General features: G+C 37.7%; 1 protein-coding gene across 2 annotated transcripts in view; it reads left to right on the top strand.

Moving 5' to 3' along the window:
* The window catches only part of SCAPER (S-phase cyclin A associated protein in the ER), a 134849-nt gene that overhangs the window by 4786 nt on the left and 104706 nt on the right, over positions 1–25357 (top strand). For both annotated transcript variants that reach the window (XM_021543407.3, XM_021543406.3), the window contains exons 4-8: positions 5589–5659; positions 9293–9490; positions 17361–17461; positions 17893–18009; positions 19901–20061. In XM_021543407.3, the coding sequence (XP_021399082.2) occupies positions 5589–5659; positions 9293–9490; positions 17361–17461; positions 17893–18009; positions 19901–20061 (648 nt within the window). The remainder of the gene's footprint in view (positions 1–5588; positions 5660–9292; positions 9491–17360; positions 17462–17892; positions 18010–19900; positions 20062–25357) is intronic.

The following is a 25357-nucleotide window of genomic DNA, read 5'->3' as shown; positions in this document are numbered from 1 at the left end:
TTGTAGCTGGGGAATTCAGAATTGTAGGGATGACTTAGAGCAATCTAACAATTTGCTCTCTGTATTCTAAAACAAAGAAATTTGGAAGTTTCTTTTGGGATCACTTCAGCTTTGGTAAATGCCAATGAAGTCTCTCTAAAGAAGGGGATATGTGGGGACAGCTTTCCGTAATGCAAGTCCTCAGAACAGTTTTATTACTGTTGAAATACTCTCTTGTGGTATGATGACTTAAGGAGCCAGGAATTGACTTTTATTTTTATCCTACTCAAACTGTTCCAGATGTCTGAATGTTGTTTTTGAGAACTTAATCTCAAATATTTTTGTAGTTGCATGTCCCTGTCCAGGTGCTGCAACTTTTGAGTGTCTAAAAGTAATTTATTTTTTATGCTGTGAAGGTGGTTGAACATGGAAACCAGTTGGCTTGAAAAACTGTGGGCATCATCCTCCAAGGAGATGCTCAAAACCTCCCTGGATACAGCTCCAGGCAGAGTGGAGGTTGAGCTAAACCATCTCCAGAGGTTCCTCCCAACTTCAGCTTTCTGTGATTCTGCCAGTGGAAAAGATATTTCTAACAAATGTTATGTCTTAAGGTGCAAGATAATTCACCCTGTGCCTGACGCAAAGTTTAAACTGTCTTTAAGCAGAGTAGAAGTGGGGCAGGGCCCAAAGTATTTCCAGATTCCAAATTACACTTCTGGGGAAGGTAGTGATATGAATGTGTGTCTGCTAATGGAACATGCAGTGTATTTCCAGTAGTATTTTTGGGCAACTTGTGGGTTGATTCACTTTCTGTTTAAAGAGTCTGCTATTTTTGAATACTACCTTGCTTGTAATATTATTTTAGAAACTTTAACACTTTTTCCTTAAAAATGACTGTGAGTTGTAGATGAATGTTTGCTCTAGCAATTTCTGCTAAACCATGATAAATGAATGTAAAAGTGATTTTTTAAATTTCATGAAATAGTAGTTATGTACAGTAATTAAAATCCAGGTAGCTGTATTCATTTCCTGCTTTTGGTCATATTAGCCCCATTGTAGTTTTTAAACTTTGTCAGTGATGCTTTCTTTTTAATATTTCTTAAAATTAAATTATAAACTGACCTTTTTGCACAATGCAGAGGATCTGATGTTTATTGCCTGATGGAAAATTTCCCTGTGAAAAGGAACTTGTGGCTAGTGAAAGCCTGGCAGAACCAGATCCTTTATCTCTTGACCCTTGCCTGGCATGGGGGGTGTTTATGTCAGTGTCACTGAGCTCTGGTTCATTTTATACTGATCCTTCCATATGTGCTGTGTCCCTGAGGGATGGCACAGCAATATTATGGATTAAGACAGTTCTAACTTGTTCAAGGGTTGTGTAAATCAGGCCAAAGGTTCAGGGTGCCTGAGCCAATCCTGCCACTCTTCTGTACAAAGCAGAATTTTGTGTTTGGGCAGTTTCTTCAGCTCGTATATTCAGAGGTATTGATTTGGCAGCACCAGTGTGTGATTTAACATTTTAAATTATATACTGTTATTCATAATGAGATTTTTTTTCCAGACATGGTGAAGGTATGAGCACTTTTTATTACTAGGGTTATAGAGGGTTTTATAGAGGATTGATTAGTTAAAATGCTGAATTCACCTTTTCCATTTGTATCCTTTTTCAATTTCCTTTAAAAATTGTGTGCTTGTGTTCTTCTTCCCATTTTTCCTCTTGCTCTGAAAGACTTGTATATTTTATATAGCATACATAGATAAAAGAGAAATCAAAACCTTCTGTTTCCATTCTATAAATATACAGTTCCTGCCAGTAAGCAGTATTTCCTTCGAAAGGAAAGAGATTTCTGGAATGGCAGGTGATACCTCTGTTGTGTGTTTTGGAGCAATGTGCACCCCAGTAATGTCAGATCTGAAATTCTAATTATGAATACAGATCAATGCCATGACAAAATCTCAGGCATGGTGGTGATGGTCTAGGAGAGAGAGTGACTGTAACCAGAGAGTGACTTTTCAACTGTTGAAATTCAAATACTCCTCCACAGGATTCAGTAGTACACAGCATGTTCTCTTGGATAAACTAATCAACACTATTGTTGGCTTGGTATCTCTTGAAAGATTAAAATTCAGTCTTCTGGTATTCTGTCTCCAAAATGCAATTTGCATTCCAAACCTGTGGCCACCAGTCACCGATGGCAGTCACATTGGTTTTGCCCACCTTGGAAAGCTGTGAACATTCCAATGGAGGGTTTCAGAATTTTTTCCTTTGTAATTATTTCACATGCCTAGAGTTAAGTTTGAGGCACTGAATGCGGGTAAGGAAGTACACACAAATTTTATTACAAAATCTTAGGATTGATATTAGCAACAGTTAAAAAATTGCAGAGGCTTGACATGTAAATGTTAATAGATGGTAAGATACCTTTGGAACTTTGAGATGTGGAGAAATATTGGAAAATCTTGTATTTGTGACTGTTCTCTCTTATTTCCTATTTGTTTAAAATTACCTTGGCTCTTGCCATACAGAATTCATTTGCAGATTAAGTATTTCAGGGTAAGGAAATGTGTTTTAGTGGTTGGAAGGTACCTGGCACACTTTGGGGAGCTTGCAGCATATTCCACTGTTTTAGCAAGAGATGGCTGCAGAAAATAAGTTTTGTGGGATGTGATCAAAGTCAGGAGGTGTGGTTCTCTTTGGCCGTGTGAGGCACTGAGAGAGTCCTGACTGCACACTCTGTGTGCGAGCCCTTGGAGCACGGGTGTGATGGGAACGGGCAGAATGTGGAGTGGAGGGAAGGGGACTCTTCAGGGCTCATTAGTTTCAAACCTTGAATTTCACTGGAACGATGGGAATCCAGTCTAGTGCGGGTAGGTGAATACAGGGCCATTATTTTCTGGATGAGACACTGACAGTAATTTATAAAATTAATTTTGTGCAAAATATATTGGTGTAATTCAATTTAGAGGTGGGAAAACGTGGAGAATTTTGGTTATCGCTGTGCTTGAAGACAGTAGTTTCTCCAGATCCTTAGCATAGTACAGTTAGAAAAATAGCATCTACTGCTGCTCTACAAACTTGTAAGAAGATGTGGTTCATAATAGGATTAGAAACTTCAGTATGCTTCTTCAGTTGAAAATTATAATTTCTGCTGAGGGTGTAATGGTGAACAGTGTCTAAGACATTGAAACATGTGCGGTTGATCTCTGCCATAGCCAGGACAGAAATGAAGGCTGCCATTAACTGCTGAATGTGAAGGCAATTCCTACATTTCCCATACCAATAAAACTATCCAAGAGAGGTGAGTGGGATGGTTGTTGAGGTTCTTAGGTAAAAGATAATTTTTGAAAATAGATTATCAGTGGGGGTTTATGGCAGGTATTGGCACCTCTGCTTTTTGTATAGGAAGACTTAACAAATCATAGGCCCTGTGTGCTTCCTATTTAAACACCAGACAGGGAGGAAGTGGAATTCTAGTGTAAAATACGACTGTAGCTCCTCCAATGCTGCAAAACTTTGATACTTGGTATATTTCACATGGGCAACTTAATAGCTAAAGGAGATTATCTTCTTGGGTCTCTCCTTACAATTGTTCTCTACTTAAAATTCATTAAATTGCTAGCAGGGGGTGCTCTTCAGGTGTCACTTTAGTCTGTGCATCTCTTAGCAATGCCAGCATGATGTAGCTACACACCAGTTACACACCAGTGGCCCTGAACATACAAACAGCTATTGAGCAGTGCTGCCACTGCTTACAAGTATAGAGGGACAAAAGTAGAAATAGTCTTCTCATTACCAGAGCCATTATTGTAAGAAAATGAACAAGAAACCTTGAAAATGTGACTGCTGCTGAAATGCAAAGTTTTCTGGCCTACACACCTTAAGAAAAAGTTAGTCCTTGCCCCACACTATATTAAGTTGGCAAAACCTGCTATTTTGCATCTAAATGTCTGCCCCATATAGCAAGTGCCTGGAAACTTGCTTTTGTCTTTAGAAGGGACTTGTTCAGACATTTCACATATCTTAGATGATGGATTGTTATTCTGGATTTTACAAAATCTAGAGCCTGCAACTTGATGTGTTCCTCTGCCCCTTTTTCATTTTAGTGAACCCATATTTGTGGCAAACATTTTAACTGTGCAAGTTCTGTATGCCATTGATCTCAAAACCTTGTCTTTGCAGAATGTAAATCATATCAGAAGAGAGACTTTTTTGATTGAAATACTTCTGATATCAGAAGTCTGCCATGGAACTATTCCCCAGGTCAAGCTTTTTAGTGACTAGGAAGGTTTTATACATGTAGTAGCTGAATGATTTTTTTTTTTTTTCCTGAATGCTACTAAATTGAGTTCAATATATTAGTTTAAACCTGGTTTTTTGGCTAATGTAACATTTTAAAAATTAATTATCAAGCAAATAATTTTAATTTGTTTTAAATTAAGAACCTTGCTGCTTGGAATAGTCAATGATCCAAACCAGCTGTATAACTGCTTGATTAAGACAGGTTTGCAGCTACTTTACATAACCAAAATGTAAAACAGCTGGACTGCATTTAGGAAATTGGCCTCAACTGTTAAAAACTCAACTGGACAATTCTGAAATTGAAGAATTATCTCTATGGTCTAAGGAGGACCGTATTCAACTAATGCATTGCTTTTCTTGGCTTCATCCAGCAAAATAATCTTGAAACTTTTCTTTGAATGTAATCTGTGCTAGAGAAAACTCTGGCCATAGTTACTGCTTTGTCTTAGATTGCTTACAATTTTGGTAATTGGATCCTATGATTTTTGTGTTGTGCAAGTTTAGATACTTGGAGGAGTAATTCTTTTTACATTACCTCATAGCAAATCTCAAAGATTAAGTGCACACAGATCAGGTTGGTCTAGGCCAACACAGAGTTTTCTATGCAAAGATAACTCTAAATCAGTTAATTGCCACCACTGCAGCACTGAGACCTGAAATCACCCCCTCTGACTGGAATTTAAACTGATTTTGGAAGCATCGCTACTAAAGCCACTTTGTATAAGTAGTAGAGGAAGACAGGTATGTTTGAGAAGGGATTTCAGGTCTAAAGGAGAATGACTTGTGTTTTGTGAATGTTTTTCTCTCTTCTTTGGCTACCTAAATGTTGATTAAGTAAATCCTGACCTAAGTTCTGTTTTCTCTCATCTTTCCTGGCAGAACAGCTCCAGAAGAGCTAAATCATTAAATTTGGTTTTCCTAACAAATATATTTAATGTTTTAATTCTATAATAGCTGATTGAACAATTGAAGCAGACTTCTTAAAATTTATGTAGAAAACTAGTATCATGTTTGACATGTAGATTGTAATGATATGATTTTTAGAGGCACTGAGAACTCAAAGCTTACCTTTGTTTAATGAGGTCTGTGTGTCTTACTTTTCTTGTATTTTTTTCATTCTCCAGTGTTTTCTGGCATTGTCCACATTTGAAACAGTGGACAATATATTTTGAATAAAAAAATTTGCCAAACATCTTAACTCAGAAATTGTGCCCTTGTCAGTACATTGCAGGATGAGATATGTGCATTTTAGAGTGCTCTATTTAATTAAAGTCATTATTGTTGATTAAAACAGTTGCTTCTCCCACAGGAAAATCAAAATGGCAATCTAGTGGAAAAACAAAAAGGGTGACTCAAGGAACACTCAAGACTGCAAAACAGGTATCTGCTCATTTCTTATTGTGACATAAAATTGATGACATAACACTGTTTTTCTGTGAGATCATTGATATATTTGTGGCTGATTAATACTTCTCTAAAACTGTGCATACAATGTATTTTTAAAGCATATGAGTTTTAAAGTCAAATATTCAGAAGTTGAAATTGCCAGAATTTAGGTTATCTTCCTCAGCCTTTCCTTTTGGCACTTCCTAGCCTCTGCACACATGACTTATTGGCATTAAAGTTATTTTAAGGGAAGTGCTGTTCAATAAAATTATATAGGATAGTCTTGCTGTAAGTACGCTGCTTATACAAGGACTACCCTTTCTTCCCAATTTCTAATTAAAGGAAATTTCTTGACCTCATGAAAATGTTAGTGTCTCAAGTCAGTGTATTTTAATTTGGAAAAAAGTCCAGGTGAGTAAAATTTCTAAGAGTTAGGACTGGAAAGCAAGGTTGAATGAGAATTGTAAAGAAGACACCACTCCTATTTTTATTCAGGTTTTTTTTTTTTTTTCTCTGTGAATGATAACCTTTATTACATTGATAAAGTAATACCTCGATCTTTGCTTAATACCTCGATCTTTGTTTAATATTTTTAACTGCTGTTTTTCTTTGATTTATGGGTTTAGCCATTAGTACAGCTTTAGCCATTTAATGTTTTGAGGCAGCCTGTCAGAATTTAGTAATAGAGCATATGGAAGATGTTATTTTTTTGAAAAACTAAAAAATGTTCTGCTTCCACAGAGATGTATTTGCATCTTTAAAACACAAGCATGTTACTTTCCCAGTTTAGTTTGGCAGCTGTGTTCTCTGCTCACACCCTGCTACATTACAAGCACGGTGTGTGCTGGTTCCCTTGGTGTGGCAGGTGAGGTGTCAGTGGTGTGGTTGGGGCTCCCTGTCAGTGTGTGCCCCCAGAAGGGTGAGGTGGGAGCACTGTGCAGTTTGGGCTCTGTCTGACCTGGGGGTTATGTGAACACTGAGTTTTCAGGAGAACGCTCGGTTGCCGCTCAGAGTGGGATTGCTGTACTGAAGCTCTTGTCAACACAGTACATTCCTGGTGGCTTCAGTTAAGCTTTGAACACTGCTGGGTGGCTGTGCATCTTGGCATCTCAATTTGGCATTCAGGACCTTTATTTCTGCTGCTTTTCAGACACTGGATACTGCTGTAATTGATGGATTTTTTGGCTTAGTTTTGTTGAGCTTTCACTTTTAATTTTCCTTTACATATAAATGGGCCACTAATCTCAAAAAAATAAACGTACAAGAGCTGTTTCCTATGATCTTACCAACCTCATCTTCCTTTCAGTAGGATGCTGGCAAGTATACATTCAATAATTTTGGCATCCCAGGAGTATAAATATACATTGCATACTTTCTACAAATCCAAGGCAAGTTACTGAAACTATTAGGAGAAAAAAAAAAAAAACAAATTAAAAAACACCAAGAGATTCAGTTTTTCACCATCCATGCTGCGTTACTTGGGATGTAAGAACTGATATTTCCATGTCTGTTCACTTCAAAGGTACATAAGCTTTGTATCTTCTGCTCTTGAAGGGTTGGAACTATTGGTGCAAGTTAAAATACTTTTTCTAATAACAAGCCACCAATTTAATGCTAACCTGCTTTTGTGATAGTGTCTACAAGAAATCAGGTGGGTTAAAGGGTTTTATCCTTTCAAAGGTGTTCTGCTGGAACATTGGTAGCTGTAAGTGTTGGGTTCTGAAAGTCTGCTTACAGGATAATAATGGAACTGCTGTGGCTTACAGAGCCTACAGAAGGTGTTTTCCTCATTAAAATATGACTGACATAGAAGAGAGAAGATAAATGGATGCCAAATACAGCAGATGGATAATATTTATTGCTAAATATCGAAACATAATCCATGACATTGTCATTTAAAAATAGATTTGAAAATGTATCTTTCAAATAGTGGTAATTATGCACGTTTCCCATTCCAAAACAACTGATTCTTTTTATCAGTATTATCTGAATGACTGTAAACCTAATCACTTTCCTGAGGTTACATTTTATAAACACAGACAGCAATAGGTAGCACTGTTATTTTAATGTAGCTATTTATGATTCTGTAGTTGCGCTTGCTTCATTATAAACAGTAGTTTCAAGGAGCTATAAATTAGATAGAGTATAAGCTTTGCTTTAAATGTTTTACACATGGTCTCATCCTTTCTCCCAACAGTTTGCTAAAAGGTGACTTATGTAATGGAAGAAAAAATATGAAACCCTTCTGAAATTGCTTTTCATTGGTCGTTTATGCCATGCATCTTTCTGAGCATGACTCTCGTGCATACATAACTGGGGTTCATCTGGAGTACAGTTGGAGCACTTGGAGATATATGTAAGGGTAGCAGAGATGTTGGTGTGATTGTAGTAAATCAGGTGCCCATTCTTCTGCTTTACAGAAAAATTACCATCTCACCACAAAAGCAGGTGAGAGCATGACCATTCTGACAACACTCTGTCTCCCTTCTTAAATGCAAAGTGGAATTTGTTTAATGGTGTGTGGTACAGGACAAAAAGGCTTGAATCCCAGCCAATTGTTTTGAAAATTTCACTGTTTCTAGTTAGTGATTAGATACTCTAATTATAAATGGAGTGTACAGTTGTGTGGTGCCAGTTTTGACTGCTCTTATTCAATCACATAAGTAGAGCATTTAGAATGGGATTTTGCACTAATCCCTGCAGGAGTACTCCAGTAAGAATTGATGTGCTGCAAATACATGCCTCAGTGGACCTCAAAACTACATTAAAGGTCCTATTAAATACATGAATTAAAAAATCCAACCCAAACCAGACTACCTTAACAGGTAACTAATAGCTACATCATGTCGTAGAACACAGTTGGGTGTCACTTGATGTTTACTGAGGGTGCTTGTCCACTGGCTATGGAATGCACAGGCTTATGGTAGCAGCCTTTTACAGTTTGTTTTCTTCTGTGGGAGAGAAGTTTAGTTTCAATAAGGGCAGTGTCATAGGACCAAGTTGTGATTTGGTTTTTTTAGCTAAATGGTGTACTTTCAGAACTCTTTGGAATATCCTCCCTACACATCCCATTTAGCATATTGTCTGTCCTCCGCACCTGTGCAGCAAAGCAGTACTGGGTCAGTTAAATCTGTGTTTTAAGGTGAGCCACATCAGCATTTCACTGGCATTAACATGTTTTACCATGAGGGTTTAAAAACAATCATGTCATATGTAATGTTTTGGTAATAGAATTTCCCTGTGGTGGAATATTGCTGGTATGTTTTTTAGTAAAGTGCTGTTTTCACTTCTGGATATACACATCTGTCAGAAAAAGTAATACAGGATATGTAATTAAAAAAATGTATACTTCCAGTCTGCTGAGAAGCAGGGTATCTCACACTGTTGTGGAATGCAAGTATTATAACTGTCAAAGAAACAGAATCTAGTTGAACTTAAGTGCTGCCTATCTTAAAGAAAGTGTGTGTTAAAAAACTCGAGTGAGTACAATGATGTAGTTCTCTCCAGTGAAGAAGTTCTTGTTTACAGGTGTTTCAGTATGTTGATATAAAGTGTTGCACAGAAACCCAACTCCTTACCATACTTCTGTTTGTTCTTCTCCTTTCCCCTATACTTTCTTGTTTTCAGAACACTGCCTTGGACTGTAAATTAACAGCAGCAGGAGCTGGAGACAAAAACTTTGACAAAAGCCCAACGAAAACCAGGCAGCCTCGAAAGGTGGATCTGCGGGCTCGGTACTGGGCATTTCTCTTTGACAACCTCCGGAGGGCAGTTGATGAAATCTATGTCACATGTGAATCAGACCAGAGTGTGGTGGAATGCAAGGTAATGCTCCAGCTGTTCTTTGCCTATCTGGCTTCTATCTGGCTTTTTTTATATTTTAGAAAAAAGATAAAGGAGGAATTAAAGCTTCAGAAACATGTTGCTTTTTCATTTGTATTTTGTGTAGGATTTGAAATAGGAAACCTGAAGACATCTGTATTCATATTTAAGAAAATACTTTCATCTTGAGTAGGGACTAATTTTTGAAATGTATAGAACATGTAATGGTTTATGTGATATTGTTAGAGCTCAGCTTTTTGCTGAAATCAGATTTTGTTTATTGAGTTCTGATTTTGTTACTCTTGTGACTAAACACTGATTGATTTCTTTTTTCCAGTAATGTCCTTTACTGTAGGTGGCACTGTTGCAGTTCAGCCTTTTTCACAGTAATTTGCTTGCTGTTAAGTGGCTTAATTGCACACTGCTCCCTTTCTGCAGTGATAGTTATCACTCTTCTCATTCTCCCTTTGTTAAGAAAGTGATTGGTGGTCGAGTGTAAGCAATGTCTGGTTGGGATGTCACTGTAAGACACTTCCCAGTTTCAAATAACCTGGATTTATAATAGCTTGTGCATCTGGTTCACATTTTATTGTGATTGTCTAGTACATCTTTAGAAATACCCATATCATTTAATAAAAATCTCTCATGCTTTGGCAATGGAATTTATCGCAAGCATTAAGAGAAGTCAGAATACATTATAAAAGAAATGTTAAAGTCATGACTTTGTTTCCATATTAAACATGGCTGGAAACTCAACACATTCTGGAAATGATTATCTAATTGCTGTAAAAAAATTCATATATCAATTTAAGTAAACTTTTTTCTTATCCTATGCATCTCATTCTCTGCTGTAATCAGACACAGCCAAATTGCTTTTGAGATTAGTGTACAAGTACATTTCATTGAAAGCAGAACTGAACAGAAGCTCAGAGGCTTCCAAATCTCTGGTTGGTCTAACACAATTTAACATTTTGTTACTGAACTGTCTTCCTGCTCAGGAAACCTCTCTGTAGAATTTTTTGGTTTAAGAAAGTCAGCCAGCCTTGCTTTGTAATTAAATTAGCATTTTAAACTTATGTGACTGAAAGAACAGAAGCGTATTTGTATCATTATCACATATTTTGGGGGTTAGATATCGTTCAACATTTTAATCAGGCTGCTTGATCTGCTTTTGGATGGGGATATGAGGTAGCCTGAGTGAAAAGCCTTCATTTTAGCAGACTCTTGATAATGATGTATGAATCTGTGTGGATCAGGTTACTTGTTTGCAAAACAGAGGTGAAAAAAACCAAAAATGAGCAAACAGGGCAGTCCAGTGTCAAATGTTGTGAAACTTATGTAATGTTCATGTTACTCTTACCTTTCAAAAGATTGTTTTTCTCAGCACAAGTGTGCCTTGCCTAAGCAGCTGGAATATGTGTTTGTGCTGTGTCTTTTGTCTGGGATTTTCTTTTACAGGTTACTGTTAAATTATGATTATTCTTTTGATAAATTACTATGATTTCTGTTAATTAAGTTATGAAGTGTGAAACTGCTTAGTCTTGAAAAAAATTTTTACCAATAATATTTCTCTTCTGTAGGTTATATTATTTGTCATTATTTTATGGTGGTTTTGACAGACACAGTCTAGTGTCTCCCATTTTGACTGTTGGACAGGTGGGAAATAAATAAGAAACCAAAATGGTCCCACTGCTAACCTTTCCTTCATTTTTTAAGTGGCATTTTGAAAGATCCTTTCAATTAAGATAAATTCACATTTATCAAAAACTTCTTTAATTTTGACTCTTTAAACTTTTGTCTTGGTCAAATGGGCAGGTGCTATTCTATTTAAACATTGTAGTTATATAAAGGCTGTCTTCTAAAAAGACCCTTGTAAAAATGAAATGTGACAGCTTCTGCCATTTTAAACCTTCTGTTTAACCTAGTATAAATGTGTTAGTTGGGTTTTTTTTTGGTATTTTGTGCCTTTTGCTCTCCCAAGTCCTTATGAGCTGTTGCAGTTTTATCGATTGCTTTGTCACTGAAGATGTTTGATGCTCCCCAGTGGGAGAGGGCTCTGGTGGCTCTTTGTGGTTGAAACTGCAGACAGAAGGGTTGTGGTGAGGATCCAAACAGTGGCAATGTCTGTAAGAGGATCAGTGCTTGTGTGTATTTTCTCAGCTTTGGGCTCTGCTGAAGTTGGTATCTGCTATTGATTTGGAATTGAGCACTCTCAAATCATGTATGTAGATATATAGATACAGCTTGGATGCTTTGTGTGGAAAGGTGTGATGAACATGGTTGAATTATTTCTGAAATAAATGAAAAGTTCTCAAGTTTAAGCATCATCTTACTGTACATAAATCAGCTTGTGCAATTGTGATAAAAGATTAAATATATCCTAGTAGATATGGCTGTAACCTTCAACATTTGAAATGCAGCTTGTGTGGATATTCTATGTATTAGGTTTCTGTGTGTCTGATGTTTATATGATGTTTATATTTTCTAGGTTTGGGTGGCATGTGTAGCCAGAGCAGAAATGGTATTGCCTTTAAATCTCCTGCTGTATGATAAAAGGTATTGAAACCAAAAGATTTGAAGGCAGATTTTGTACAGTTTTGGTAGACAGCAGATGTCTTCAGCTGCTATTCTATGGTGTTTTCAGGAGCCTCAGCAGCTGAGTTTGTATTTATAGATATTTATATTATATATGTTTATATTATGTTATATGTATAACATGTATATATATATATATATATATATATATATACAAAAATAAACACTACACACTTTTGTAAATCTTTTATTGATAAAGTTTGAGTAACTGGAGCCAACAACTAATCATACAGCAAATACAGAAGAATATCAAACTACCTTTAATTTAATTTTGCAGGTTTTTTCCTTCTAGAATGAATTACCAGCTTCAGCTGTTCTTTTCCTTTCAAAAAAGCTGAATTTTATTGTGCAAGAATTTAGTTCTCTCTTCCTTTTACATTGCTGTTTAGCATTACTTAAAGCTTGTACAGTCTCTTGTCTTTTCACTTAATATTAGTTTCTGGTGTATTTTTTGAAGGTTTTGGCCTTCTCTTGTTTCTGAAGCTTACAGATACATTCTTAAATCAGTCTGGTTCAGTGAAAACAGTTTAATTTTGCTTGAGATTCTTATTCCCTCTTATGAAATGGAAAATTCAGCAGTGGAGTTCTGTTGTCTGCTTCTCACAAACAGCACAAGGTGAAGTGGTGGCTAAAGACTTCCATTAAAAGTTTAGGCATCTTACTTGATGTTCCTCTGCAAAAGAACTGATTGAATTAATTTTGGTTAAGGCCTTTGGGTCAGGGGATGTCTGTGAGAGAGCTTGAGTTGATTGAGGCCTCCCAGAAGCAGAGAGGAGATTCTCTGAGGGTTGCTTTTGGGCCTGGATCTGCAAATTCCACTGATTTCACTCTCTCCATGCAGACTGAGACCCCTGCTCATACAGCTGAGCCATTGCTGGTATTTGGGACAGCCAGTGCTGCAGCTGTAGTATGGCAGAGGAGTGCAAGGCTGCCACATAGCACTCGCTCACAAAATACACCTTCTAGTTCTGAATTTGGAGATATTTACCAAGAGTAATACTAAGAAACCAAAATGGTCCCACTGCTAACCTTTCCTTCAATATTTGAAGTGGTATTTACCAAGAGTAAATATCTTCCTAAATAAATAATTTATGGCAGTATTATGGCAGTCCATGCCCAGTGAAAATCTCTATGAGCAATCCTGCTGCCTCTTTTTGGACATTTACTTTTTCATCATTGTCATCTTCCATGGATGAGTCAACAGAGAAGGACAGGAAAATGGGTTTGTGATCACACATTCATCCTTACAGATAAAAGGGGATGAGGTCTTTCAAAATGGGGATCTATTCAGAAAAGCCAGTGTGTCTTTTAGTTGGCAGTCTGGGTATCCCTGTTCCTACCTCTCCATCCTTTTCATCAGACATATATGTGTATATGGGGTGTGTGCGTGTATTTAAATATTGTGTGATTGAGTGCCTGCACTCAATTAATGCCACTGCAGTAATTCTTCTGGAGAAAATTTCCTTTGGAAATGGTTGTGGTCCTTTGGAGCACATCCTTGTCAGGCAGGAGATTGTGGCTGCCATGTTGAAGGTGCATCAATGAGCAGCAACTGAAGCCAGACGTGGTGCATGTAACACTTGGTTCTAGGAGACCATGTGCTTGCTTAAAATATTATTTGCCACATACTGAAACTGATATAAGGAGAGTCCTTTGTCTAGAGGAGCTGCTTCCTTTCATCCTTTCCCAAAGCTGTAAGAATCACTTTGACAATCATGTTGGTTGAACCAACCTCGGAGCTGGCTTTAATTATCTGTAATTCAACTGTATGCAAAGGCTACAAGGAATTTTTTGAAGGAATTTTTGTGTCAAATTACTGAAACACCAGTTAACCTTGAAAACATACATTTAAAAAAAGAAGGAACTCGCTTTGTGTGCTAAAAACATGCTCCATTTTAAAAAGAAAATTGAGTTTATTTTGGTAAATATATAAACTAAAACATTCAGTATAAATAATGAAACAACATAAATTAGGCATAGTTTGTAAAATAGAACCGATATCTAGCTTGGCTAATAAGCTAAAGTGCAGATGTGGTGACTGAATTAATTTCCCTGATGCATGTGCTGCTATTTTGGGTTGGAGTAACCTTAAAATCCTAGTCTTCCATACTTCCCTGTTTGCCTCTTCCTTGTTTGAGAATGGGAGAATAAATGCATGAAAGGACATTTCAAAGTGGTTGAGGGCTTTCTGAAGTGCACTTCTGTTCTTTACAATGGGATTACAATGGGCCTATCTAGGACCTGAGTCCTGACTGAGGATTGTTCCAATGTAGCTACTTTTGAAGATCTTTGTTGATTACAAACTATTTAATAGGATCACCCAGTTGAAGAGACTAGAAGTCCAACTTTGAGATAAATACATGGGAAGCAGAGTAATCAATGAAAGCTGGAGAAAAGAAGGGAAAAAAAAAAAAAGGCCATGCAGAACTGGTGATCAGAGAATTGATGAGAACAGAGAGGAAAATGTAACAGGAGTTACATTGTGGCTGGTTTGAGTTTCATGTCACTGATTTTCCTTGAAGGGTTGTTTTTCAGCAGCATTGCTTTCTTACTTAGCTCCAGCCGTCTCTTTAAAAACCGTACAGGATGGATGTGACCTTGCGAAATAATGAGATATAAAATTGCTCTGAGTCCAGCGCAGCCGCAGCGCGCCCGTGAAGGTTCGTTTTTGTCAGCAGCTCCTCGGGTGGTGCAGGTGCCGTGGCCCGGGGCGAGGTGCGCGAGTGCCGCAGGTAGCGCGGCGGAGCGGCCCGCCGGCTCCTGTGTCACCCCACAAAGGGACGGCGCCGCCCGGCCTGCGCCCCCGGCCCCGGCTCCGCGCGGGCCAATCGAAGCCGCTGCAGCCGATTGCGGAGCTAATTGGTAATTTTAGCTGGACATCTATATGAGTTATCTGCATGCCTGCAACGGCGCTTTCAGAGCCACTTTTGTTCTGCTCCATCCTGCTTGACAAAATGGCCCTCATAGCTTTAGGGAGAGAGATGTGCATCAGTGAGTGTGAGGCCGCTCCAGCTGCTTGTCTTGTTTGTATTCCCTTGTTCATAAAACATGGCTCGGGTTACAGCTGCATGGGTCTGCTCTGATCATTTCTGATAATGTGGAGCTAAACATTCTTTAAAATAGGTTAAACCATTTATTTTTTTTTCCTGTGCCAGCTAACTTCAGAAATATAGCTCATACTCACATTAATTTTTTTTTTTTCCTGAGGAATATGTAAGTGGCTGACTTGGAAAGTAAATTATTCAGAATTAAATTTTGCTTTCTATGCTCTCATTGTTAGTAACAGTCAGCACAACTTAGTATGGACTAACCTAAATGGACATGAATTGGATTAGAAAGCTGAAATTTTATTAGTGGAACAGAAAAAAGAACTGGTGGAGACACTTGACTTGTTCATTTCTTGTGGCAGACTTTACTTAATTATTTTGGTGCTGTAAACCAAGTGCTTTGTAAGAAAGATTTCGGTTAGCATTTTTGGGGAATATTTCATAGCAAAGAGCAACTTTTGCATCAACAATGGGATTCTGCTTGATTTCCCTCCCTGGTGTCTGACTTTGTGGTGCCTTCCCCTTACAGCAACAAGCATATGCTCTGTATGTGTCATAAAGTGTAGTTAAAAGGATGCTCAAGTCAAAACTGAAGCTGAATTTCAAAGTTAAAGAAAATGAATATTAATCCGTATGATTTTATATGAAGAACATTTTTCACATGGTAGAGGTTGTTTTTTTTTCTGTTAAAAGGACAATTAAAAGTAAATATGTGGGATGTGATGTCACAAAAATGTGTATTAGTTACCTGGACTGTAGGAGGGTGTTTTTACTGCTTTTGGTGTCAAAGGTTTTACTGTTACAATTTGTAATTATACACTTAAGGACCAATACCTTCTCATTTGTAATTGCTCCCAAAATTTCTAAGTAATAATTACTTACTTTAAGCAGAAAATGTACCCTATTACCAGCAGGAATGACTTCGGCATAGTAAAGAACTTGTTAAACACCAGCACTTTGTGATTAGTGTTTTCCTTATATTATAAAATGATTTCTGTACTTTACATTCTGCATGTGAAGCTCATATAAGTTTCATATTCAAGCTTCATTCATGGATTTTGATTATTTTCAGCACATTGTCACAATGGATTTCAGGACATGTTTTTCTTGTTGGGAGAGTGGTTCTGAAAGCTGCTCTTGCTGACTGATATGAGCTCAAACTCTTCCTGAGAGAGGCGTTCATGTGCTGTGCTGGTGATACTCAGCTTTGCTGAGGAGGTGCCTTACATCTGTGTGTGTTTTGTCATGTTCAGTCAATGATTTTTGAGTTTATATGTGGAATACAAAGAATTGCTCCTTTCCTTGCCAGTGGCAGTAGATAGCTGTAGTTTGCCCAGGTAACACAACTGAGAGTTCCATGATATTATGTTTTGCTCTGCTTTGCGGTGAAAATCTGGTGCCATTAACTGAGTAGAGGCCATTTACCATGAATTGTCATTGTTTCTGGATGTAATCTGACCATACTATAGGTACTACACTCACATGTTTGTGCCAACTGGGCATCAGTAGACACAATTTCTCAAGGTTAAGGATGTTTTAATCAGAAATAAGTCTCTTCAGCCACTGCCATTTTGTCTATGACTTTGTTCTTCTAGTGTGAAGTTAATTGGTATGTCCTTTTGTAACAGTTAATTTTGTTAGAGACCGACATGTGGTTCCAGATTTGAACTACTTCATCAGGATTTTGCATATTCTGAGTAAATCTCCAGCATGCCCACATAGTTTTTGACAGTGTATTTTTTAATCCTACCCAGGTTCTTATGTTGTTACCTTTGTGTAGTTTTGTCTACTTATACTTCACAAACAGATTAATTCTGATGTTTTTAGTCTTCCACAGACCTATAAGGTTTCATACACTTTTGCCTTCTTGGTGATGTATGTTCAATATATTTTAAAAGGTAACTCTGACCAAAAAAGGGGCATAAATAATGAAACAGGTATCCTTATGTGTGTTAAGAATTATTTTCTTGCAAATGTTGCCATTTTGTCCTCACACATTGACACTGACACAGATCTTGAAGAATGTGCACCTTTTATCTTAGCATAAATATTTTAATGATTGTTCACATAAAACTCTTAATTATCTGGCTTCTTGTTTTGGGGAGTTTTCCTGTTTTTTTTTTTTTTAATGAGGAAGCTAAATAGTAAATGTCCTTCTTTCTTTTTAGTTCCTTTATTGGGGTGGGGGATTGTTTTTAAATAGAAAGATTGATGTGATGGTTGCTTTTCAGGAAGTCCTGATGATGCTTGATAACTATGTAAGAGACTTCAAAGCATTGATTGATTGGATACAGCTACAGGAGAAGCTAGAAAAAGCTGATGCTCAAAGCAGGTAATTAGATTTATATTTTTTTAATCTACAGAAAGACTAAAGTTCATAGTAAACTTCATTTTCTAGCAGAGCTTCAGCAAATAGAACCAATTTTCCTTTTGGACATTTTATGTACATTGTCACTGTCACTTAGAAGTAGAGGATATTTCCAGTCCTTCCCTCATCTTTTCCTTTTCAGTGGTTGGTTTGATGCTTTGCTCTTTACTGGAGTTTGAAATAAACATTGTAGTCTTGAGATGAGGCATTATTTTTTATATAGGTCTGTCTAATAGGTTTGTAGTTGGTGTAGAAACAATTGCTAAGATGAATGATTAAATTCAGCAGGATTTGTTGATATACTGGGCATTTGTTGGTTCTAGTTTTGCTTTAAGGTGATAGAGGAAGTGTTATTGTGAATTGTATTTTTAAACTTTTCTTTCCTGGGTTTACAGACCAACTTCACTGGCTTGGGAAGTAAAGAAAATGTCTCCAGGACGCCACGTGATCCCAAGTCCCTCCACAGATAGGATTAGTGTGACATCAAATGCTCGAAGGAGTTTAAATTTTGGGTATGAAACCAACTAAGAAGTTTATTGGAACTAAAATAAAGATTAATTTGAAGCAAATTTCACGAATGCACTATTTTTCTGTAGTAACCAATGTGTTGTTTTGTTGTTACTAAATCATATAAGCAATTATTTGCATTCCTAAAAGAAAATTCCATGATCTGTAAAGGAAAGTCCTATCAAGGACTTACTTTTCCCTGACTTTGTAATACATTTAATTACTGGTCATTACAAAGACTTGAAGATAAAATACTGTTAGTGTATTTCATGTGATCTCTCTTAACAAAACAAAGGTCAAAATGTCTGTAACTGGCATTTTAAAATTGCCAGTATGTGCAATGTGAATGGCCATGAGAGTGAGCAGAAGCAAGTACAGGTCAGAAAGAGTGAGTGTAAAGCAAGATTATGATGATCCTGATGTGTGGCAAAACTGATACTAGTTCAAATGTAGAGCATGTTGTATACTACAGTAAAGCATCTTTTACTTGTTGAAATGAAAATGTCTGAAAATGTGCATAAATTTAGAGCAGCACTGTCCGGTGCTGTCTCAGTCTGGAGAGCAGAGATGTGTCCAGCTGAAATCGTTCTCAGGGTGTGTGCTGTGGTTCCTTCAGGTTTGTTGGGAACTAGGGAACACACTGCCCAGTTTCCTGAGTGCTTACGGTGACCTCAGCAGAGATGTGATACTGGACTCTTTGGTCAGCACCTCTGAGGACTGAGTTCTCTGAAACTATGCATATCAAATATTTCTACAAATATACTACGAAGTGTGTTTGGTGGAAAAACCAGAGTGTGATTGGTGTAGGCCCTGTGTGGGTGAATCTGTTGATACCATCCTGACAGCATCTGAGAGGTGTCTGCTGAAATTCCTGGTGGTGAGGAGAAAATATGCCCAAGCACTCAAATGAAACACTTGAATCTGGTGGAAATCAATGCTCTTTTTTATTATTAGAACATAACAGCTCAGTACAATTAGTCTTTCAGCTAAGCCTTATTTGACTGTAATAACCTGTTGCTATTTTTGCTGGAGCTGTTTTGTTCACAATCACAGGGACATGATGAGCAACTGTGTGTTAGAGCAGGGAACAGCAAGATGAGTTTTCTGTGCTTCACACTTGCAAATTTTTTTCTAAGAGTGTGTCTCAAAGCAAGGCAACCCCAGAGGACTACAATATTTTGTGTGTGAGAGACAGAATAGGAGGGAAGATAAGGGCTGAGACATACTTGGTACTATAGAAATTTTTGGCAGAATGCTAGGAATTACTAGGAAAGGAATAGGGGATAGAAGAGAAGGTAGTGGTGTACCTCTGTAGAAATTAATAATTCATACCTGTAGTCATCTTCGTATTTTCCCCAAAGCAATGTAGGAAAAGTACAGAAAGTAGAAACAGGGGCAGTCAGAGGTATCCAACAGCACTGATGCAAAAAGAAAAGAATTTGGAGAAGAGATAACAAGAAGGGCGTGATAAACAAAATCACTTATGTGGAAGATGAGTAGGAAAATTCTGTTCATTATTTTTAATGAAAAGGAATTGGGAGTACTAAATGGTCAAACACCAGGCTTAAAATGACAGGAGTATTTTTCAAGACTCAGTATGTAGAATTTATTATGTGTTGCTTTGGTTGCCAAAAACATTAATGCCTTCAGAAATTAGTCTGAAGGCATTAATATTTAATCAGAGACTAAATTTAATCTCATTTATTAAAAACAAAGATTTGGTGAGTAAATTACAACGCCTTTTCAGTGTAAATTGCTACAACTTTGAGAGTTTGCCAAAGGAGAGGTTGTTCTATGTGGCACTGTTCTGACAGTCTCTGAGACACTGATAAATCTTTCTAACAATCCATTCTGTTACTTGATCAGACACTAAAAAGAGCTGTGACTTTCATTTAGGAACCCTGCAGTGACAATTTCTGCAACACGCCTGGCTCCTTCTGGTGTAAGTTGGGCCGATAAGGTAAAAGCCAACCATGGAAGTAAAGCTGCCAATCCTGAGCTGGCAACAGCACAAGCCTGTCTGGTACCTCCGGCACAGAAGTCACTGCGGAAAAATGGCAAGTCCCCTTCAGTGGCTTCAGTTATTTTCACAGCCTCTGTGGTATAAAGTGAATTCAGAATGTGATGAGCTGTGTTCTAAGCAAAATACAATGTTTAAATTCAGTATGGAGATAAAAGATTCATGCAGCCTTATATTACAATAGTTAAGTTTGAGATAAAAGTGTGTTTTCATATGTAGGTAAAATTCTGCTGTATTTTCACAAACTAGAATTTGATCTGTTAAAACCAGTTTATAACATCCCAAGAAGCAAAAGGTCTTTGGTCACAAACTGCCAGTCTAACTGACTGCAAGTTGGGATGGCTGAACATATAAAGAATAATGCACGTCCAGGAATTTGGGAAGAGCTCAAGATAAGTTTATATGTCCTGGGACAGCTGGCTATTAGAATTATGCTGAAGTTACAATTGATGTTTTTTGTCCTTGGAAGACAAGAGTTGTCCCATTTAGTTATGATTTTCTTCTCTAAAGATGCTTATTGAAGAATGCTTCATTCAGGATCTTTAGTTCTAGAAGAGATTGGTTTAGTTGCAGACATAAAAAACTACCCTTTGGTTTATATAATTAGTTTCGTTGCACTGGATCTCTGAGATTGTCTTCAGAAATGCATTTTTTAAAATTTACTTTCTTCATGTGCGGTCTCATATGACTTTCTGCAAAACTGTCAGGCAGGATGTAGAAATGGATATTCTGAAAGAAAATTAAAAGTGTGCTTCCCCCCACTCCCCCCCCCCCCCCCGCCCCCCCGATAAAAAAAAGTTCCTGGAAGTGCATGTATTAATTTAAAATAGTTGTGTGTTCAACTTAGGAGTAGTAGAAGCCACGTGTGGTGACTTGCAGACTTGTGGCATATTATGGAAGTAAAACACCTTTTCCAGAGAACTTGCAGTGTAATGTGAATGAGTTCAGGAGTGGGTTCCTCTCCTCGGAGCAGAACCATCAAAGCCATACATGGAAGGGGGATCCATGGCTGCTGCTGGCATGAGGTAATAGCTTACTGTTGAGCAGTTGCAGTGAGCTGCTTAGAGAGCAGGAGCTGTGTGGTTGAGTTTTCAGCACTGTAATTGATGTGTAATTCCACTTTTGAGATATACCAGTAGTTGAAGTTACTCGTAACAAAAGCTTTTTCTGGTGTTTATCACTCATAACAGAGTGACAGGCTCCAAGCTGTTGCTAAAATCCCTTTATTAGGTGTTCTTGTACATATAGAGACTGTTATTAGCTACACAGGGAATAAAGGTGATCTGTATTTCAGTATGGATAACATATTTTAAGACGCTGAGAGGAAAACAAAAGACTTTATCCTTATGTTACTTTCAGAGACTTTTAGAGGGCTGAAGAATCAGTGTTGTGCTGTATTTTCTTGAATGCTACTTTCAGCTGATGAGCTCCAAAAAGAGAGAAGTCCCTTAGGTCCTGTAGTGCTGGCTACAAATGTTCAGTACTCTTCAAATCAAATGTACGATGCAATCCAGACTTGAAACATTTCATTCTAAGAAATAACAGTCATTCCTCTACACTTTGTTTATTCTGAGGAATCTCTAATTGCTGACACTGAGCATTGGAGAATTTCAGTGATGTGCTTGTGGCTGAATTGTTATGTTTTTAACAAATGAAGTTCTCTGTAGGAGCATGTCGTCCTGTGTGTGGGAGGTGGAATCACTTGGTAAGATTCAGTTATCCCCAGTGATGAAAATAGAAGAAAATCTGTGAAGCTTATGTAAAGGGAGCCACAGGGGCTCTTCACATGCCTTATTGAAGCAGTTTTGAGGCTCATGTGTCATCTGCTCTGCCCCTTGCCCAGCTAATGCACTCCCAGCTGTTTGGGGCATGTGGGCCTTGGGGGATGGATTGTCCCTGCCTCCTGTAATGCTCCCTGCCCACCCAAAGTCCAGCTGGGGCCTACAGCCACAGGATTTCCCCAGACACTTTTTCTCCAGAGATTTCTAACAGCATTATCATTAGATCTCACAATGGTTTTGTGATGCGGATGAGTGGTATGATACTGTATCTGTTTCATGGTTGATGCAATTTCCAAATTTAACTAAGTAAGCCCTTAGGGAGAAAGAAAATGCATTATTTTTCCATATAGTTCTTTAATCTTTCTTCTTCTGAATGCATAATTAAATGAGGTTAAATCATCTTATCTCATTTCCCTCATTAACTTACTGTTACCCTCAATATTTTAATGAATTTTAAAAAATTGTCTTTCATGCTTGAATGTTTTTTACAATATGAAATGTAGTGTGTTTTTACTGTCTGAGCAATTTCTGCTTGTGAATTCCCTGGTGCCTGTGGTAAAAAGTGAGATGAGTTATACAAGGTTAGACAGTGTATTAGAAATGGAAATAGGTGCTTAGAAATAAAATAATTGTTATTACAGGATTTAGGGTAAAGAACAATCTAGAACATGTGAACTTCTGAGAATAGAACGTGAACTTCTGAGAAGTACTAAATTTTTTTCTGCTGCCATACTTGATATTTGGTTGGATTTTATTGTTATTAGTATTATCATTATCATTTTTCTTGTATGAATTGCTCATGTCCCTAGCTGTGAATAGATGTTCTCTGTAATGTACCTAAGACTGGAGATCTTGCAGGATGCCGAGCTCTGTCAGGCAGCTGTCCTGGTTTGGGCTCAGATGGGGCTGAAGTTTATTTATGTGGAGGTTTGGGCAGGATGTTACTGCAAATAAACTTTTTGGAAGGGCTGTGCATCTCCTGAGGTAGAACCCGCAGGAGCTTGCACACAGGTGTCTGGATTTCTTTTTGTGGTGTTTCCAGTGAGCTCCTTGGCCAGTTCTTCCAGATGGAGCAACTTCCCAAGAGCCTGGAGGCTGGGAGGGCCCCCGAGATGGCAGATGGCTTGTCACATCCATGTAACACAAGAGCAGGCAGGGACAGCCAAGTTCACATGAAACTGGAGAATGATCAGAGTAGGCAAATGAATTATTCATTTACAAAGCTCTGGGAGTAATCAAACCCAGCATGTGATATGTAGCCTGTGGAGATGGCTACTGGGCTGTAAGAATTCCAGACAGAGGGGAAAAAATGTGGAGGAAGACTGAGTATTAACTGAGTATTAACTTTGTCTCTCATTAGATGTGATCTAATGTCAATAAAGATATTACCTTTGCAAACTCTTAGTTAAAAACCTGCCTGGAAGTCACTGAATCCTAAACTGCTTGGTGAATTAAAATGAACAGAATCTTCTGGTGCACTGTAATTGTCAAGGGGCATCACACTGTCAAAGTGACTCCAGGTAGGTCAGGAGTCTGAATATGTACATGCATTAAAAACTGCTTTGTCTTTAAGAAGACACCAAACAATATTCTTTCAAATGAAAGTATTTCTGGGCTATTAAAAGGCTTGGTTGAGTCTTGGGTAATAAATATGAATCTAACAGTGAACAAATGCAAATTAAACATTGAAGATGTATGGCTTTTATGAAAAGATTAATTCTTACTTTGTTAAGTGTGATTATGGTTTTTCTGTGCTTTGAATAATTTTGTTCTGATTCATTCTGTCATTTTAGACTACTAAGAAATATGCCACGAGACAAAGAACAACTAGGCAAGACAGGCAAGAATATTCTTTTTTGGTGGAATAAACTTTAGTAGGTATTAGTAAAAGATATTAGTACGATTATTAAGATGCATTTATATGATTAATATATCTTATTGTCTAGATGTTAGTAAAATTATGTTCAGGTAGTAGATACAACAAAAGGGTATCTTCTGATCCTTTTAATGTAGAAAAGATGCTTTTATGTAAAAGGTGACTTCAATTTTCAGAACAAAAAGAAGTAAAGTGTTTCAACAATCTTGTTTTGCAAATGGCAAGCAGAATGAATTGCAGCCCAAAAGTTGCTGCAGTAAAGCAGTGGTGGTTTTTTGGTTGATTTTAGCAGTTCTTCTCTGTCCTTTACTTGCCAGGGAAATTTGTTGGCCAGATTGTGTCCTAAGCCAGATAGGGCAGAGTCCTTGTGGTCCAGTCAGTTACTAAAGTGGGGTGGGGTGGAAGACAAGGGCCTGAGCAGTCCTTGTCCCACAGGGTGCTGAGCCAGATGCTGCACAGGCTGGGAGCTCTCTGAGTAAATCTGCTTGTGGTTCCTGGGGAATTAAACCCTGTTCCCTGAGGAATGGCTGGAGTTAAGATTGTACCTGAGAGGGCAATATATTCCCATCACTAGGTCCTGTAGGTAATATTTTTCTATATGAAGATGAAGAAATTAAAAGAAGGCTGAAGTTGCTTACAGGGGTCAAATGGGAAGTCTGTGGCAAAGGAAAATGTAATTGGTGTTTTTCTGACTGCTGTTCTGGTCATTGGGACACACTGAAATGTATGCAAATGCACGTAAGGGGCAGGAACACAGAAAGGCTTTTCTCAGACTCTGGTATCAGCAGTGTTCTGAAGAGATCAGCCATATTCATTCACAGTTTGGGAATTTTGTTTACTTTAAAATGCACAGTCATTTTTTTACAGTGAAAAAGTCTCAATAGTAAAATACCAAATTATTTTTTTGCATCTGTCATTACCAATATAGTTAGGGTTTATGAACAGTTATATAGTTACATAAAAGCAGCTGCTGAATGAGCTGCTCAGCAAAAATAAATTCCAGTACAGTCCTGGGAAATTCCCTGGTAACTCAGGAGTTACACCAGCTGCTGGACTAGGCTGCTGTGTTTTATCCTGAGATGTTAAAGGAACCTAACAGTTAAGTGAGCAGGGTTTGTAAAATGCTGGATGCCAAGAGCAGCAAAGGATGAAAGTGCCATTGGTTCTGGTTTTGGCTCATTTCAGTGTACTGGTTACTGCTGCTGTCGGACAGCAGTTCAAGTGCTCCTAAGGGCTGTTTCGTCCAGTTCATATGTTAAACTCTTAACATTTGAGCTCCAGGTCTGGTCTTTATGCCCAGGCTGTATGACTATCTTTGTTAGTAAAAGCTGTAGAAATACCCAGAGAATTAATTTTTGATACAAATTGTATTCTAGGTTATTACTCTTTGTGAAACAGTGTTGGGATTTTTTGCATCTCTACTCCTGTTGGTAAAAGTCATCTACACCCTTCTCCTTTCATGTGAATAATCTTAAAGCAGCTTTTGTGAGAAGTGTCTTGGACAAAATATAAGTTGGTTCTCGAGTTTTTTGCAAGAATTTTTGTTTAGCAAATTGATAGGCTTGAGCTTACCTTTCACACTTGTGAATTGTACTGTCAGGCTTCAAAAAATCACTTTACAATTGTTTCAAGATATGTGGGAAATAATGTGCTGCTATTAATTGCTGGCCACAAAA

Source organism: Lonchura striata, chromosome 11 (assembly GCF_046129695.1).
Source record: "Lonchura striata isolate bLonStr1 chromosome 11, bLonStr1.mat, whole genome shotgun sequence".
NCBI lineage: Eukaryota > Metazoa > Chordata > Aves > Passeriformes > Estrildidae > Lonchura > Lonchura striata.
This window is presented reverse-complemented; position numbering and strand designations above follow the sequence as displayed.